The sequence below is a fragment of the Mobula birostris genome, chromosome 13 (assembly GCF_030028105.1).
Source record: "Mobula birostris isolate sMobBir1 chromosome 13, sMobBir1.hap1, whole genome shotgun sequence".
Classification (NCBI taxonomy): Eukaryota; Metazoa; Chordata; class Chondrichthyes; order Myliobatiformes; family Myliobatidae; genus Mobula; species Mobula birostris.
Genome location: NC_092382.1, coordinates 86,834,922 through 86,854,973, shown reverse-complemented (window position 1 = coordinate 86,854,973; position 20,052 = coordinate 86,834,922). Strand labels below are relative to the sequence as shown.

Here is a 20,052-nt window from a genome sequence, read left to right as displayed (position 1 = left end):
TAAAATATCCTGTATGCACGTAAACATACGTTTCACATGTTTAAACGCGTCAACATATTGTAAAGAGTGCTGCAAATAAATGTTGGGGTTTGTACTGTGCCAGCCAGGCAGTGTACAACAACAAAGAGAATTATTGCACATCACAAATCAGATTAACTGCAGTCAGAAATAGATATAGTTCAGTACATGTAGAAATATGGAATGCGTCATATGCTGGTATAAAATGAGAGTACGACATGTTATTACTAAGTATTGTGCAATAATTTGAAATGTTTGCTACAATGGGAGTCAATATTCTACGGAGAAGGACTCTGCAGATGGGGACGGATGTAAAACACAGCCTTGATAAATTTGGCCGAAGTCTCCACTAAACGCGGTCAGATTCATCTCTCCGACCTCCAGGAGATCCACTCCCTGCATTGGAAATGCAGAACAGCAGGCACGATGCCGACACATTGAGTGTAATGCTGGAGCGTCAGAGCCGTTACGGGCTGTTGTATTCAATACGCAGAATGGATTGCACTTTCAAAGCACGTCACTGAACACCCTGGTGTTGTCACTGCTTCTCTGGAACTCAGCTCAGCTGACTGGATGATCTCACTGCAGGCCAAGCTGCCGCGTCATTACTACCGTTGACCATGATGATAATGTTGTTGTCTCTGTGGCCTTAACACTGACAGTACTGGTTATGTAACAGCGTGTCCTGGTCATTGTCAGGGCACCCATATTTTAAATTCCTCCACTTTGCGTGGAATCCAAGTTGAGAATTATCAAGTGAGAGCTCCCTGCAGTCAGATGATCGCGATTATATTGATCAAAGGCGTCAATAGATGCTCTACATTACTGCTCCATCTACTGTCCTGCAGATTCAGCGCTAATCTCAGGTGCAGGATCAGCGCCCACCCCGAACATCGGCTTTTATCTTAAACGTGCAGCCCATATGTCGCTATTATAGTGCCAATAGATTGCCAATTATTAAACTGCATCTGGTCTGGAATCTATACAGGTAAGCCACCGCACACCTGATTGCCAATTCTATGAAACAGACACCAACAGAAATAGCTTGCTTTATAGCTCGGACGACGGAGCGAAGCGATTGAGCAAAGCAGTAATGTAACTGAGTGGTAAACATGTTGCTAATTTCAACTTTAGCTTCTGTGCAGTCAATGTTTCAAACTCCACGTGTGTAGTATAGACTTACGCACAAGATAACACATAATCAGCATCTTCTTCAGTACATCTGGTGTTGAAATACTCAAAACCGGACAGCTTTCTCACTCGACGAGACGGGAGAGTATATAGACAATAGAATCGTGTCAAAGGATTGGCAATACAGAGGGATCTGAGGAAAAGATACTTTTCCAACCATATGTCAGAAGGGATCTGGAACTTAGAATAGACAATAGGTGCAGGAGCAGGCCATTCGGCCCTTCGAGCCGGCACCGCCATTCACTGTATTCATGGCTGATCTTCCACAATCAGTATCCAGTTGCTGCCTTATCCCCATAACCTTGATTCCGCTATCTTTAAGAGCTCTATCCAGCTCTTTCTTGAAAGCATCCAGAGACTTGGCCTCCACAGCCTTCTGGGACATTCCATATATCCACCAATCTCTGGGTGAAAAAGTTTTCCTCAACTCCGTTCTAAATGGCCTACCCCTTATTCTTAAACTGTGGCCTCTGTTTCTGGACTCACCCATCAGCGGGAACATGCTTCCTGCCTCCAGCGTGTCCAATCCCTTAATAATCTTATATGTTTCAATAAGATGCCCACTCAGCCTTCTAAATTCCAGAGTATACAAGCCCAATCGCTCCAATCTTTCGACATATGACAGTCCCACCATCTCGGGAATTAAGCTTGTGAACTTACGCTGCACTCTCTCAATAGCAAGAATGTCCTTCCTTAAATTTGGAGACCAATTCTGCACAGAGTACTCCAGGTGTGGTCTCACCAGGGCCCTGTACAGCTGCAGAAGGACCTCTTTGCCATTATACTCAATTCCCCTTGTTATGAAGGCCAGCATTTCATTAGCTTTCTTCATAACCTGCTATACTTGCATGCTTGCTTTCAGTGACTGATGTACAAGAACACCTAGATCTCGTTGTACTTCCTTTTTTCCTAACTTGACTCCATTTAGATAATAATCTGCCTTCCTGTTCTTACCACTAAAGTGGATAACCTCACATTTATCCACATTAAACTGCATCTGCCATCTCACCCAGCCTGTCCAAGTCACCCTGCATTCTCATAACATCCTCCTCACATTTCACACTGCCACCCAGCTTTGAATCCTTGAATCCAGGGAGATCGCAAAATCATGAAACATGACGTGCAGCTATCAGGTCACGTGGCCACTGCCCGCAGGAATGACCAGGCTTTCGAATGGGGCCTGGACCTGGCCTGCAGTCAGGTCAAGCACATGACCCATTATAACATCTGAGACTGATTGTATTGAAGCTCATACTTAATCTGCAAAGTACAGTATATTTGTGCAGGAAAGTTATACGTACTTTTGTTCTTCTACAAGCTAAAATAAAAGAGCTCAGTTCTATCAATGAATATACAGTATGTTATCACATGAATCAAAATGGTACTTGTTAATCTTTAGGATATGTGGTTCACCTAAAGAGATACATATCTGTCATATCTAATGCAAATATCCAAGACAAAATGCAACATTAGTACATTACAATTAAAATCAAGACGACGATTGCTGGATATGCATCACGAAAGAAAAAATAACATCTGATACCTTTAATGCGGAGTACTGGTGTCGGTTAATTTGCATGTTCCTATCACTGTACCTGTGCAGGGGAGTAAACATTATGCTAAAGGCACCAGCCCAGTGGCTGAACAACATGAATAGACTATGACGTAGACTATGCTGCGGAAAGATAGATCTACGTTGGTGCACTGTAAAAACAGATGAAAATGAGAAATAAATGTTAGCATGATTCTAAAATAAGGTTGGCACAATACATTATTTATTTCGTACCGTGTAAAGTGATTCGTGGTAGAGTGTAAACTCAAAACATTTACAAATGTAATATTGCACAGTAGATAAAGAAAGTTGTCAGATCTGAAGGAGAAAAATCGTTTGCACTTCTGAAACGTGACGGCTATCAGAGGCATAGTTTATTGCGTAAATGGACCCGAGTAGTAATAAATGGAGCAGCCGCGAATCAGAGACTGTAGAAAATCAGAACCGGAATGAGGTTTAATATGTCGTGAAATGTGTCGTTATGCGTTGCAATACATAATAATAAAAACTGTAAATCACAGTTAGAAGATAATATGTAAAAAAAAAACTAAATTTAATTCGTGCAAAAAGAGGACAACATGTAGTGAGGGAGTATTGTTGGGTTCAATGCCCTTTCAGAATCCTGATTGCTGAGGGAAATAAGCTATTCCTTATTATCATTGCAGATCCAGACACATCACTGACCAGACTGACAGAGTCACGACTGATCAAATCCACATACCTGACCACAGTGATAACCTCACTGCATATCCAGTCCCATCACTGTCCACACGGAGAACTAAGCAGCTTGCCCAGATCCAGTAGGGTCGACCCTAGTAATGTCGCTGCTACTCCAACACCATCACTGGCAGTGCGAAGCTCTGTCTTTAAAAATGTCACTGAGCAGAACTGTTCGACTAAAGATGATGTCCAATTATCAGTGATCCCATTGTCACGGGTTACGAAAGGCAAATATGAAAATATTCACAATATATTCGATTGTCAATGGCCGCTCACATACAGGCAAACATAACGGCTGTTTGAGCAAGACACAATACTGCAGAGTCAGTGGCTCAGGATTGGTATCATTGATGCATTCCTGGATTTATATTTTTACACAAGAATATCAGTAAACACAAGCTGTTGGGGAAGAACGCTCGCTGTGTTTTATCGTTATCATCACATCAGACGTGGTTACACTCCGAGCACAGCAGGGAAAACGAGTGTTTGTCGCACAGGGTTACACATCTGTAAAAGGGATTTGTTGAAATTTGTGATTTATACGCACAAATCTAAATCTGATTACTGCTCAGTTGATTAGCAGCTGAAGAACCATGTGCCGCTGGTATTCAGTGGCTGGACGTAATGGTGCCGACAAAATAATCTAAGAATACCTTTACTTCGACACCTGCTATGCACAACTGTGCTTGCCTGATGTTTTGTGTGACGAAGAAATATGTTTTATTGCAACGTGTACGCTTTTAATCAAAAGCTTACCGCTTTGAACACCATTCTGTCAAATTTATTGCGGTGACCATTGTGAATAAACGTGCCCGTTCTGCTATTTCTACATTTCTAAGCTTTAAGAGGAGCTCATTGCAAACCACAACAGAGATTAATAACAGTCAAGAAGAGACGTGTTTCACTAGTTCCCGTTCGATCTTTGCAGTCTCACAAATATGCCATGACATTATTCAGGGGGAAATGAAAATAACACCAGTTCCCAAAGATTTTCAAATAATATATGAAGGCAGATACTGTTAAAGAACAGGAAACATTCCAAGAAGGCTACATAAAGGGGAGAATCATAATAAAGTAAACCGAATAACCGATTTAGAGCACTGGTGTCTTTTGTTTTTTGTGTGATTTTCAATGGAGGGTAAATTGTACAAACGTACAGCGTCACCTTTGCTTGCCAATAAGTACAAAGTCATTTCATAGAAAGGTGCTGATGCTCCTGGATTTAAGTGTTTTCTGTCACATCGACTCTTTACACCCAGCGGAATTGCATCAGCTGCCGGAGAGTGGTAACGTATGTATGAATGCGTCCTGGCCTCTTGTATGGTATACGGGTATCGACAGTAAGGAGTTATTTTTTGCCCTTGTTTCTTTCTGATTTAACAGCATGAAGAATTCGCAGTAAACCGAGACTGAGTACACATGTTGAAGATTATTAATCTACTACTATATCAGGATGACGTGAGAAATACCAGTCAGCCACTTGTAGAGGCAGAGTAAGACTGCGTGCAAAGGATACTTATCGGCCACTCGGTGATCTGATCCACACTGTGCTGGAGGGATCCCAGTTGCCGACAGTTAATTCCATCATCCCCTGTCTCTGTTTCTGCCTTTCTCTCCCTCACCTTCTGTCTTCCTCCTCCCCGCATATCTGCCGCTCTTGTCTACTCGCTACTCCCGGCTCCCAAGGGAACCCCTTTTTCGAGAAAGGCTGATAGTCTTTCTCTGTTATAAAAATTAACACATCCTAAGCTAATGCCGCTGTTCCAGAACCGCTGTTCTGCATTTCTTATTTTACACACACCAAGGAAGAATCACTTGTGATTTTTGACTTATTTACCTCATTCCTTACACGGGATTTTAAAACAAAATACATACATTTGTTCATTATTTAAGGACCATTTTTTCAACTTAATATTCAGCTAAGTCGACTGAAATATTGTTAACAACAGGAATTCTGCAGATGCTGGAAATTCAAGCAACACACATAAAAGTTGCTGGTGAACGCAGCAGGCCAGGCAGCATCTCTAGGAAGAGGTGCAGTTATATTGTTAGTTTTTTTAAAATTTATTTTTGTAATTCGAATATATGTAATAGCAGCAGTGCTTATATACACACTTCTTCCTCAGCTACTGGGTAAACCAAGGGTTAACTCTTTCTGTCATTTCATGGAAAATAAATAGCGCCTTTTCAAGTTATGCTGCTGACGTCACCGGAGGGTTTCTCTCTGTTATTAATAAGAGTCGCTTTCACTCAGTTCCCCCAGTTTCAGCGAGCACAGCCTCTCCTGTCACGGACAGAGATCCGGAGCGGCACAAAGAGGAGAGTAAGGACAGACCGGCTCGTTCTGTCATGGATCAGAATTCGGGATGGACGGCTTGGAATATAACAGAAAATGGGAAAAACATCTTCTGGATGGTTCCATATATTTTTGCGCATGACGAACGGATAACGGTAGATTTTCGAGTCACGAATGCTTTATTCACCATTCAAGTGATTTTCTTCCCTGTCCTCGGCATCATTGCTCTTCCCGGTGAGTCTCTGTCCAAAGATAACTTATGAAACAACATTTAACTGCACATTTTCCTTTTGGCCTGTACCTCTCATAATAATAATTAAGGCTGCTGACACACATACCAGTTGATAATTAAGCAAATACACTTCGATAATTTACTGAATCCAGGACTCCTGCCTAAGGAAATATGTGCTAACACTTGTGATAATCCAGAGCGGGTTTACAACAACAGTGTATCTTATTATCTGTCTTATTCCTGTAGAAAGAGTAACCTTATTGTGAACATTCCTTCTCCATTTCTCCCTGGTCGTTTTAACCAACATCAGTCGGAAGACAAATTTCACACAAACTTTAATCACTTTCCAACTTTCACGAGTTGCCTGAGTTTCCACTGAAGCAAAGGAAGCATCTCTCCGCGAATGTAATCAGGACGTCCCTCTCCTGCATCTGACCGTCTTCCTCCCCACTGTGTTCTTAAAACTGCATTTTCCGTTTGGGATCAAAAATTATAGAATGTATATTTCACACCAGGTGCATTTGACGATGTTTAAAGCCTAGGTAACACATTTCTGAAAACATGATAGACTTCCGTAAGTTCTTGAAATATTGATCGTGACGTATTTTTATGGTGACAAATCAACTTCATTCTTGCTGAGAAAATAAAACGTATTTGAGAATATAATGAATATCATACGAATATAAAGGCAAAGCTACAACAAATAGACGGTGAGCCTCGTGGTATAATTTGAAGAGAATAACACTCCCTCAAAGTCGAGAAACGGGAAGAGAGGTGCAATAATTGTGATTTGTGCTGCTGCTCCATTTGCAAATCCCGTTACCCCTGGTGACGGTCAGCGGCGGGAAGCTGCTCTTTATCCAGAGGTGGTTCCTGTCAAGGATACTAACTTCACGACAGTCGAGATGCCGCAGATTTAATCGATGATGCGCTATTCGGCCCTTTGCCTCAAAAAGTACGAAATCCATCAATCGTCAGCCATCGTTATCTGTAACCTCCGCTCTCTGTTTCTTTACCGATATTCGGTCCAACATATTGCATTGAGTGTACACACATTTGCAAAGCAGTTTAACTTTTGCGATTGTTTTATTCTGTCAGGTACGCTCATTCTTGACATTGTCACATACAGAAAAGTGGATTACTTTATATGTAAATGCTTCCTGATGTGTTTACCCTCATTGATTCCTATCTTCGCAGTGAACATGGTGACCATATTCGTCCTTTCTCGGGGAAAGTGTGGCCTCTCCAGAGTTGTCACTTGCTACCTGGTTGCCATGGCAGTGGCGGATCTGCTGGTTCTTATCGTCGACCTGATATTGAGCAAGATTCCACTTATGTACGTACCAATCGACGTTTTTTTCCGATCAATGACCAAGGCGTGTAATATCCACGCTGTTCTCCTTTACACCGCAACCGACTGCTCCGTCTGGTTCACGGTCACGTTTACCTTTGATCGGTTTGTCGCCATTTGTTGCCAGAAGCTGAAATCAAAATATTGCACCGAGAAAACCGCTGTCGTGGTTTTGGGGACAGTGAGTGCCATTGGCTTTTTAAAGAATATTTACTGGTATTTTAGACTCTCGGGGTACTACACGTGGATAGCTGTTCCATTTATTTGTAGGGGGAGAGTGCATTATTTGAATTTATTTATCGCGACTCAATTTGAACTATTTTATTATATCCTCACTCCTGTATTCCCATTTGTGCTGGTTCTGCTGACGAATTGCTTCACCGCCAGGCACGTCTTAGTCACGAGCAGAGCGCGCAGGAGACTCAGTTTTCCTGGCAACGGACAGAGTGCCAGAGACCCGGAGATGGAGAAACGCAGGAAATCCCTCGTTTTATTGCTGATCGTCTCGGGCAATTTCATCTTGCTGTGGGCACCTTTCACTGTGTATTCTGCGTGGAATCGGCTGGATGCTTTTGTCACGTATGTGCGCCCACCTGATTCGCTGCGAGAGCTGGGCGCCATTCTGCAGCTTCTGAGCTGTTGCACGAACACGGCCCTTTACACCGTTACGCAGACCAAGTTCAGGGAGCAGCTAAAGAATGTGGTAAAATCACCGCTCTCTCTCATGTTTGTGAAGAACTCGTGACGTTGCGGCGTCGCTCGACCTGAAACCACTGAAGTTCTATCCACTGTGGGCAATTTTTGTTCCTCTGGGTCCTGCGATATCCTTGTTCCACTCACACCTCCCAAGCGGAAATTACATAAATTTTTCATTATACAGCTGCAATGATCGCCCCTCATTCGCCGGCCTATCTTCTAATCTCTGGCCTATTTATCCAATTTACACCGTAGTTCCACCCTGCAATCCTTCTGGCTGCCCAGAGACATTAGTCCAGGTGCAAAGCCATTCTCCTGCGAGGTTGCCTGGGTTCCCGAAACAACCCGTTCATGCCCTACATTGACGGCTGAATTGGTGCTGTCAGTCCAGTGACGTCTGAATTGGTGCTGCTTCCTGCACCCACGCTGAGTTCGTCAATTTTATTTACAACTTACCACACCGACCTCAGATCACTTGTTCCCATTCTGACACCACTTGTCTCTCGCTCTCTCTGTTCCCAACACCACAGATCCGTTAGAAGCCCGAATGCTATAAACAGCCCCATATTGGCCTACACACCCCTAAATCAATGAACGTTTCCAAATCGGTGTGTATCTCTCTGTTAGCGGACTCTGTTCTAAGTCTGCGTAATCTGGAAATAAGTACATATCACAAACACGCTGCAACCCCATAATAGATCATTCCAGAGCAGGAATCATTTCAAAAATTTTCGAAAATGGGGGAATTTCGACATTAAAAATCCGTACGCAACCCAAATATCTAAGTTACTACAAATCTGTGTGCAGCCGGATATTCGACAACACGCTCTAAATCTGAGCATATCACCAAATCCGTGTGTACCCTCAAGGCAGAGCACACGCCTAAATCTGCATGCATGCCGAAATCCAGGCGCAGCCCCCAAACACTCTGTGCACCGTATACATACCGAATTTACCTTAACTCTGTGCAATCCCCAACTGAGTGCGGATCCCAAACACGCTGACACCCACCACATGATCCGAACAGTATCCGGGTCAAAGAATAATTTCAAACCGTTCGCAAACTGTTTGCCATAAAGTAACAAGAATACTGTTGAAACTTCAAAGTGCATTGATTCTGAAAGTGTTTATAAATAAAACAAAATTCAGATACGTCACACTACAAATCCACAAGCACCACATCTCTGTGAGAAACCCGAAATCCGTAAACATCCCCATATTAATCTGCATGCTCCTAAATCAACGAGCATTCGCGAATCAGACTGCACCATTATACTGGTGGTCACGTCACTGAATCTGTTCGGATCATTTGACCAGTGTGAAATCCCCTATTTGCCAACACCGCCCTAAATCAGAGCACTCCACAAATTAGTACCCACTCCAAACAGGATGAAACTCCAACATCCGCAACAGATTAACTCAGAGCAGGAATCATTTCAAACCGTTCAGAAAATGACTGTTTCCATGATAAAAATCCGCACGCATCCGAAAATTCAACTGCAACTGCAAATCGGCCGATACACCCAAATATGGTGTACCCAAAATCCGTGTGCACCTCCATATTAGACATATCAGACCCTACATCTGCGCACATCAGCAAATAAGAGCGAACCCCTAAATCCATATGCATCCAAAACCCGCTGACAACTTCACATGAACATTAGGTTATCCAAATGCAGGAGTCATTTCTAACAGTTCACAGAATAGCTGTTTCCGCTTTCAAAAATCTAGAACAAATTCAAAGTTCGATGTGCATCTGTTATTAAAGTATCTATAAACGAAAAGACCTTGAGACATCCCCAGATCCGTGTGTACTCAAACTCGCCGTGAACATCTCCAAATGTCTGTGCACCTTCAAATACAAGTGCGCTCCTGCAAGTACGATTGTTTATCCTGGAGTGAGAATCATTTCGATCTTTTTCACAAGATGGCTGAATCCACATTGAAAATAGCAAGAACAAAGTTCGCTGTTGAAGTGCATTATTTATTAAAGTATCTCTAAACGAAACAACCTTGATATTTGTCATTAACCCAAATCCACCAAGACCCACAAATCGAGATGCACTCACAAGTACGGATGGACACCCATATCGCTGCTCACTGCGAACCTGACAACACCCTTTGGATACACATCAGCTTATCCCAGAGGAGGAATAATTTCAAATCGGCCACTCAGTAGCAACCTCCATCTTAAAAATCATAGTAAGAGCAGAGATGAAAATTAAATGTGTATTTATTAATAAAATACCTCTCAATGAAACAACCTTGAGATTCGTTACAACTCAAAATCGACCAACATCCCCAAATCCGTAAGCACCCTTAGACCGTATGCACCACCAACCCAGCTGACACCCATGTACGCACATTTTATTTTCAAAGAAGAAACATTTTAAAAACATGGGGGTGCACAGGCAAGTGGGGCTGCACACGGATTTGTGGGAGCCGTTGCAAGTGGAGTTGTGACAAATCTCAACATTCCTTTACTTCCGATATTTTATTAATTAAAGCACTTCCAATTATGAACTTTGTTCTTACTGTTTTATAAGGTGGAAGCAGACAGATTGTGATCTGTTTGAAATTATTTTGCTCAAGAATAATCTAATGTGCATGTTGAGATGTCAGCGAGTTTGCGGGTGCGTGAATTTGGAAGCCGACGCAGATTTGGGGTTCCACAAGGATTTTGTGGTGCGTGCTGATTTAGGAATGTGCACAAATTTAGGGGTATGTTGGCAAATATATTTGCACACCGATTTGGGGTGGGGGGTGGGGAGTGAAAAATCTCAAGAATGTTTCATTTATAGAAACTTTAATAATAACTGCTGGGTCTGCCAATTAAGATTAGTTAACTGAAAGGACTGGGCAATCGCAGGTCGGAGGCAGTTCAGAAAAGTCTACACTGCCAGCTGGGTATTCTGATGGTCTAGGAGTTTGCCAGCACTGGACTACCAGGTATCCTTAAAACGAGCTATAATGTCCGAAAGGGATTTGCCTTTTATATGTGGACTTCGGGAAAGTTCGCAAAAATCCCCGTGCTGTCGGGCCGTCATTAAAATGGGTTCCATTACCTTAGCGATCCATGGCTTGTCTTACATCGCCCGCCCGACCTGGTTTCCAGTCACGTTCGGGCGTCTGTCTGGGACTGGGGAACCTACTCTGTGTCCCTCCCCAAGAAGTTCCATATGTAACACTGAGGAGTGCGCGCAAATCCCCGGGCAGGAGCTGGAAAACTTGACAAGTTTGTGTGAGCCAGTTGGTTGTTTTAGCGGGTTAGGAGATTAATTAACGGTATTCTATAACACAGGCGCGACCCAGGGCTTTAGAATTGTGATTTTCCCCACAATTTTCGGGGAAACTCACTGATATCTTCCCCAGTAGAGTTATCTACTGCTTCTCTCCTGTTCCCTTTGATTTTGTTTTCTGACCTGTCTGTTCCCGACTAATAGGTGTTAATTCGGGGACCCGTTCTGACCCGGCACCTCGGCGGAAACAATAGCCGACGCAGAGAGCGCCACCTCGAAATCATGATTCATTTGTTAGAAATAGGCTCTTTCTTGCGTTCAGTTGTAAGTTGTTGGTGTCCCATTTGTTAGAACACCATAACATGTAATCGAGGTCAAATATTTCATTTTTAGCGAGTCGAAAGCACCGCCATAAATCCAATCCCCTTGACTCCAAGCATATGACTCACTAGAAAATGTGACAGAGTACATGCTATCCCCTGTTCTCAACCAAACCTTATCAGCGGGCGATCCTGCAGGAAACCAGCAAATTCTTTGTCTTGTACTTTTCGACTTCCTACATCGCGGTGTCGTTTACCGGTACTTTCGTTTTAGGATCACTCGGGCGTCGCTCGTGAGGCGCCGTTCTTGCCGGTTTACCTTTAGAGGGGTCCACCAACCTACTAGGACGGTAACCCAACACTTTTCAGAATTAAACAGATGTTGCAACATTCGCGAGCCTCAGTTATACACTTATACAATCCACTGATTATAACAGCGAACATCTGGGTCACAAAGTGGATCAGTTTTATTTTAAAGCAATTTTAAATTTCATGGTTCCCTGTCCCTTCTCGCAGTTTTCTTCTTTTCCTTACCCGAACGCAGGTACACTGATCACCGGCTAGTGAGGGACAACCTTTTCTGGCACAGTCCGAGGGGCCAAATTCTCGGTCAAGGGTTCACTATATCGCGTTTAAAAGGTCCCATCCTCGTCGCCAAATTTGTCAGGCCAAGTCAAATCACGTTCGGACTCAAATAGTGATATTGTCGGAGAATACAAAACAACACGCGGACTCAGATATTTGATTGTCTTTTATTTCCGTGGCCATGTGAGAATCGTTTCTCAGAGCGGCGATTCTGAATTTACAGTTCATAATGCTCAATTTTCATCAGTCACACATTATCATTATCCCAATAAACTCTCTCACCAGTAGTTTTCCCCCTTTCACCTTGTTACATATACCTGTTAGGGTGCATTCTCCAGTTACCTTATAAGGTAACCGTAGCCTTCAGCCAGAAGCAGATGACACCAGGTGGTTCCCAACCTTCACAGAGTGTTTTGACCCTTAATCACGACACTCTCCAGTTGGTGGGCCGGCAGTGGTGGCCAAATCACTGCCCACCTCCTCTTGGCTTCCAGCTCCCCTCCTCTCGCCTACTCCAAATCCAACAAGAGGCTCGTTCTGCCTCTTCCCCCATCCTACAAACTGCTTGATTTTTTTGCTCCTTTCGTCCAGGCGCAGATCTGAGAACAACCGCTATGCTGATTTCGCTGGCCTTTCATCTTAAGTACATGCACTCTGGTATTAGTAATTTCATGTTTCATGTTCAGCGAAAAAAAAAACGGGATGTCCACGATGTCAGTGCCTTTCATGTTCCTATGAACTTCAATCAGGCCTCCCTCAGCCTCTGCCGCTCCAGGTAAAATATCCCAAGCCTGTCCAATCTCTCCTTATCAAGGAAGCATCTTGTTAAGGCTCTTCGACTCTCAGTTCAAAACCCCCACAATTTTCCAATAATAGAATCCAATACTCAGGATGTGGTTAAACTGGAGATTTATAAAACTGCAACATAACTACCTGACCCTGGAACTCAGTGCCTCGACTGCTAAAGACAAGCAGGCCCTACGCCGCTCGCAGCAACCCCTCACCCTGTGCAGCACCTAAAGAGAGTAATGAACTGAGATCCCAAACCCCCTTCTAGATCAACACAGTATATCAACACATACCCATCTTCCCCATGACCTAAGCCCCAGTCCTGGTCAACTTCCTCTGCAGTCTTCCAGCACAAAGTATCATTGATATAGAATGCTAACCAGAGCTGAATGCAGCATTTTCACGGAACTTAGCGGGTCAGGCTGGATCTATCGAGAGGAGTAGAGTCGACCTTTCGGCGACAAAATTTCCATTACAGCATTGACAGTGGCCCTTCGGCCCACCCCTTCTGTGGCGTTCAGGTGCCATACAAAACATTCCCATCTGCCTGCGTTTGTCCCGTCTGCTCTGGGATGGAAATTTGCCTGAATGTACATCTCAGTCGCAAGGCATTGGGTCTGAAGGGACTTTTCCCTGCCGTAAGAGTCGTTGATCGAACCGTTTCTATCCTGTAGTTACCAACAGTGTTTTTTTAAAATTTGTTTAAGTACAGGACCTCTAAGGGGGCAGTGTTTTGTCTCTTAAAGTGCATTAGGGTGGATAATTTTCCAGGGCCAGGCGGGATATACTTGCAGGTTACTTGGAGAAGCGGGAGATTAGAATTCAGAGGACCTCTCCTCTGTAGCTACAAGCAAGATACCCAAAAAGCGGAGATAAATGGTATTCCATTATTCATAAAAGGGGATGGGTTATCCTGGAAAATATCAACTGCTGAGTCACGCTTCGGGGTATGAAACTTACTGGAGAGGATTCTTCGGGATTAGCTGTAGTGTTATGGAACACCACACACATAAACATTTTCTCTGGCTCTTCCAATCTCTGCCGAGCTGTTTTCTGCCCTAGTCCCAATGACCTGCATTAAGACCATAGCCTTTCATATACTTCCCATCCATTTACCCGTTCAAGTGTCTCCTAAATGTTGTGATTGAGCCTGCATTCACCACTTCCTCTGGCTACTCATCCCACGTTCATACCGCCCTCTGAGTGAAGAAGTTCCCTCTCGTGGTCTACTTTCACCTTTAAAATATGAACTCTTGTTCCAGTCTCACCTAACTTGAGGGGAGAGTGCCTCAGTTTGGGAGAGAATAGGCTTATTGATTCTCTCCTTCTGACTCAACCCCTCAATTTCTGAAACATCATTATAAATTATCTCTGTAATCTTTCAAGTTTATTGATCTCTTTCCTGCAGATATGTGATCTGAACTATACATAATGCTCCACGCTGATCCTCAATAACGTCCTACACAACTTCAACATAACATTTTTATTCGTGTACTCGGTATTCTGATATATGAAGGCATGTGTGCAAAGATTCTCCTCATGACCTTATCTAGGAATTTTGAAACTGTATTCTCAGAACCCTCTGCTCTCCTGCACATCTGAATTACCTTCCACTAATTGTATAAGTCCTGCCCTGGTAGGTCCTGCCAAAGTGCAACAGCTCACACTAGATCCCATCTCGATGGAATTTCACATTAAGTTCCAACTTCAAAATGTTCAGCCCGTTTTTCCAGCTGCTTCACTCACGCTAAAAGTTTTCATAACCTACTTCGCTGTCCACTCACACTCCGAATCCAGGTGTCATCTGAAAATCCAGTTTACCATATAACAATTGACTTATATATCCTGTTCCTTAGAAAGTTTTTCACTCAGTTCTGGGGGTACACGCATATTTGGGGGTGTCGCTGGATTTGAGGTGCACACTTATATGAGAGGAGTGTGCAGATTTGGGGGTGTACACATATTTTGTCATCCTGTGAATGGTTGGAATGATTCTAGTTTGGGGATAATTTGGTTTGCAAGTCGATGTCCAATTCTACTGTCATTATCCTTCACCGAATTTACATTTATCCCCCTGCAGCTCCAGTCTTATCCTTATCAAAACCTGTTTGCGAAGCTCCAGAATTATACTACTGATACTACTAAGTCAAGCAGGTCTCCCTCCCTGGTCGCCCATCTAAATACTCTTTCAGGAAGCATCCCAGGACCCATCTGAACCACAAAGCCCCATCCATCCTCAAGGGATAAGGGAATGCCAGTAATGTTGGAGTGATTATTTACCCGCAATAACTGCATGATTGCTTTTACATCACCCCATAACCTCCCGACCTGTCTGTTCCTCTCTCTTACAGGCTGCAGGTATAACACCATCAGAGCGATTGGACATTCATTATTATTGAGCTCTACCTGCATCGTGTTACTGATGAAGCCTATGGGATGATCTCGGACCTGGGACATTCTGACATTCTGCCTGATCAGCAGTGCAGGACCCCCCACCCCCACACCACCACCTCACCCTCTGGATTGCCTGAATCATCTGAATTCTGGAATGGTTAGCGACCAGCCCTGACCTTCTCTCAACCAGAGCTCTGCAATATCTGGCTCACTGTGTCACGTACTAATCCAGGTTCTAAGTACGTCTGTCTTAAGTGTTACACACCTTTACTGACATAACCTCACTTCAGCCCCTCGGAGACACCGGGCTCATTAACGGGGTCCTGGCTGGACTTCATTTTGGCATTCCTTGACCTCGTCTCTACCTTTTACTCAATCCTACTTACTCACTTGCAGTTCCATTTCCCACTCTCCCGCCCAACCCCCAAGACCAGGCCTGCACATGCCACATGTTAATGCCAGGGCAGATACATCAAACTTGCCAGTTAGAATATCAACTCCCTTTCAGTGCAGGTGTAAAACCGATGTTCTTACACCAGTCCACCAAACCTCGAAGAGAGCCCAATAATATGTGTATACGATGCCCTTCCTCCTGCACAAATTGTTAGCCACACATTTACCTGTTCTTCCTTAGCATCTTTTCCCTCTTAAGCCCGTGATACGGGAAGTAATAGTGAGATCACTTTTCCGGAGTTGCCAGTTCTTAAGCCATAAACCTCCTTAGCTACTCAATTAACTTGTTTGGAAATTTTGAGGGATCTATAGACTTGCATAGCACGACTCCCCTGATCCTCCACACTGCGATAAAATCTGCCATTTGTGCTCTATAATCCAGTTTGAATTTTTTATTATGTATCAGCTCGTACTGTTACTCATGGAAGTCCATCTATCACATCGTACCCCAGCTCTACACCGTGTCGACGTCCCATTGTAACCTATGATGAAATTCTACACTATCCACAACAACAGCACATCGGTGTCCTTCATTCAATTAGAGATGAAGCTAAGAACAATGAGCCGCAGAGCCCAGCAACCTCAATGTTACTCTAACCTAATCGCTAAGTTTTGTTTCCTTTTTTAACTTGGGAGAAAACCCATAAATATGATGGGGATTTCGTACAAAATCCTTCCAGAAAAACACCGGCATTGAACTCCGATTCCCAGTGCCCCGAGCTGGATTAGTCTGATTTTAAGCACTACGCTACGTGGAGCTTCAAACAGCAAGTTACCAACCCACATATCCACTTCCTCTTTCAAGTCGTTTACAAATATGAGAAAAAGTAGATCTCCTGGAAACGCCCCACCTACTGCCAGTCCCATACTCACTGGGCAAGGTAAGTCTAAACCCAGGCAGCCGAGTTTCCATCAGTCCCATGCCTCCCGACGTTCTGGGTGAATCTATTGTGGGGCTCTTGTCAAGCGCCTCACTCAATTCCATACATACAGCGTCCACCACTCTAGCCTTTGTTTTGTCAACCCCTCAGAAAGTCATTCAGGTGCGTAAGGCATGATCTTCCCCTCACAAAGCCATTTGACTGTCTCTAATTATGCTTCTACAAATATTTGTCAATCCTATCGCGAAGAATTCCCTTCAAAGATTTAGCCTCCATTAATGCCAGGAGTCATGGTTATACAATTAACAGGATTATCCTCACTACCTATTACCCGTCTTAACCAAGCTTACAATTAGAGTTTATATTTAGATATCACCCCCTCACAATGAACATTAATTGACATCACGGACCAACCACTGAATGATTCAGGTTGATTCCTCAATTCAGTTTTGTCTGGAGTATGTATTATCTGAATACAAACTGCCACTACTCTCATCACCTTTCTAATTTTATAAACAATAATATCCCTGATCGCGTTTGTTTAGAGAGATCCTCCAATCTTCCAGTTGCATGAGTTCAAAATTAACTGAGCCCCTGTTCCATTAATTATCAAGTGTCTGTTTCTGTAACGCTGTCCTTTTCAACCATTATTCGCTTGTTCTTTGTCCAGGGTCGGTTCTGTGTTGGCACAGCCGAACATCTCGTTGACACTGACTAGGATTAGACCAAACACAAACAAGAGGAGCTCTGCAGATTTTAGAAATCCAAAACGCTGGAGGAGTTCTGCAGACCAGGCAGCATCTATGGAGAAGAGTAAACTGTGGACATCAGCATCTATGGAGAAGAGTAAACTGTGGACATCAGCATCTATGGAGAAGAGTAAACTGTGGACATCAGCATCTATGGAGAAGAGTAAACTGTGGACATCAGCATCTATGGAGAAGAGTAAACTGTGGACATCAGCATCTATGGAGAAGAGTAAACTGTGGACATCAGCATCTATGGAGAAGAGTAAACTGTGGACATCAGCATCTATGGAGAAGAGTAAACTGTGGACATCAGCATCTATGGAGAAGAGTAAACTGTGGACATCAGCATCTATGGAGAAGAGTAAACTGTGGACATCAGCATCTATGGAGAAGAGTAAACTGTGGACATCAGCATCTATGGAGAAGAGTAAACTGTGGACATCAGCATCTATGGAGAAAAGTAAACTGTGGACATCAGCATCTATGGAGAAGAGTAAACTGTGGACATCAGCATCAATGGAGAAGAGTAAACTGTGGACATCAGCATCTATGGAGAAGAGTAAACTGTGGACATCAGCATCTATGGAGAAGAGTAAACTGTGGACATCAGCATCTATGGAGAAGAGTAAACTGTGGACATCAGCATCTATGGAGAAGAGTAAACTGTGGACATCAGCATCTATGGAGAAGAGTAAACTGTGGACATCAGCATCTATGGAGAAGAGTAAACTGTGGACATCAGCATCTATGGAGAAGAGTAAACTGTGGACATCAGCATCTATGGAGAAGAGTAAACTGTGGACATCAGCATCTATGGAGAAGAGTAAACTGTGGACATCAGCATCTATGGAGAAGAGTAAACTGTGGACATCAGCATCTATGGAGAAGAGTAAACTGTGGACATCAGCATCTATGGAGAAGAGTAAACTGTGGACATCAGCATCTATGGAGAAGAGTAAACTGTGGACATCAGCATCTATGGAGAAGAGTGAACTGTGGACATCAGCATCTATGGAGAAGAGTAAACTGTGGACATCAGCATCTATGGAGAAGAGTAAACTGTGGACATCAGCATCTATGGAGAAGAGTAAACTGTGGACATCAGCATCTATGGAGAAGAGTAAACTGTGGACATCAGCATCTATGGAGAAGAGTAAACTGTGGACATCAGCATCTATGGAGAAGAGTAAACTGTGGACATCAGCATCTATGGAGAAGAGTAAACTGTGGACATTTTGGGCAGAATTGGATATTCATTCTTTCTTTTTCTTTTCTCTCTCTCTCGTCCTGCTGCCTGAGCTGAAGCTTTTCTCCAGCACTTTGTGTCGGATTAGACCACATTAGTTCCCATTTTCTTCACGGTGTCTTTTGTTCTGGGTTCACAGCATCTCCTCTTCCACCCAACCACACCTCCCACCCCCGCAACTCTTTCCCTGAGAGCTAAAATTCTGACACTGAAAGTCAGTTCAAACGGGAAAACAAAAGGAAGAACTACAGGTAGAGACAGAAGAGAAAAAGATCGTGAAGGAAAGGACGGGTAATGATGGGAACAGGAGTGCTTGATACCGACGAAATTATGCTCCAAAAACAGACAGTTTTGTCAGAATCGGGAAGAAGGGGTGACAGGTTCGCCTCAGGATTCAATTTCAGTGTGGCGAGGGTGAGATGCAAAGGGGATTTTTCTGGGATGCTGAGGCCACTGGTGCCGTCGGGATCGACTGTAAATAGCTGTTTTATAACTGTAAGGCAACACACACAAAATGCTGGAGCAACTCAGCAGATAGTGGGCAACTTTGGAAAAAAAGTAAATATTCAACTATTCGGGCCGACAATCTTCATGATTTCGTGTGTGTTCTGTATTTCGAGCATCGACAGAGTTTCTCATGCTTTGTTTGTAACTCTGTTCATCGTATTGTTTCCATTTGCTCACAAGTGGGAGTACAGAATACGGACATGAAAGCAGCTGAATTGTACTACTGCACAGCATTTATTTATATCCGCTGAATGAGTTTCAAAATCCATTTCAGTGGGTATATCACCGCATTCTTGAGGTCCTCTCGGAATTTGCTCTGAGTCAGGGCGTAAATACACGTGTTGGTGCAGGAACAGATGATCTGCAGCATTCCCGATGTCTCTTCTACAATGAAAACGGGATTCGTGACAGAATAATAAACAAAACTCATTGAAATCCGTTGATAGATATAAAATACCAAACGTGTTCCCCACAACAATATGAAACTAGCGGTTATGCTGAAGAGCAAAACGATGGATTTGCGTCGGTTCTCCATCTCCCGGTCCTTGTCATTCTCTCCACTCTTTTGTCCCCGGAGCCTCCTGCGGGCTCGACTGGCCACTAGAATCCGCCTGGCTGTCAGAATATTGAACAACAAAATCAGAAAGAATGGGACACAAGGGGTAAAAATGCGGTGAAGCATCTCAAATACCGCCCAAGAAGAAGAGTATTTGTAGCTCGATGTAAGAACACAATACCAGGGAACACCATCAATTATTACAAGAGGTTCAGAAGTAAAGCCCCAGGGGACACTCTCCAAACAGACCAGCACACTCACTGTCCCGATAACCACC

At 43.5% G+C, this 20,052-nt stretch overlaps 1 protein-coding gene across 1 annotated transcript; it reads left to right on the top strand.

The window, feature by feature from the left end:
* Positions 1 to 5,893: 5,893 nt before the first annotated feature.
* On the top strand, positions 5,894 to 8,105 carry LOC140208034 (G-protein coupled receptor 39-like). The gene is made up of 2 exons (XM_072276563.1): positions 5,894 to 6,011; positions 7,207 to 8,105. The coding sequence occupies exons 1-2, from the start codon at positions 5,894 to 5,896 to the stop codon at positions 8,103 to 8,105; spliced, it is 1,017 nt and encodes a 338-aa protein (XP_072132664.1).
* Positions 8,106 to 20,052: the final 11,947 nt, after the last annotated feature.

Coding starts and splice junctions, on each gene's coding strand:
- LOC140208034 (XM_072276563.1), top strand. CDS start 5,894: ATGGTTCCATATATTTTTGCGCATGACGAACGGATAACGGTAGATTTT. Junction 6,012..7,206: donor CGGCATCATTGCTCTTCCCG/GTGAGTCTCTGT, acceptor CTATCTTCGCAG/TGAACATGGTGACCATATTC.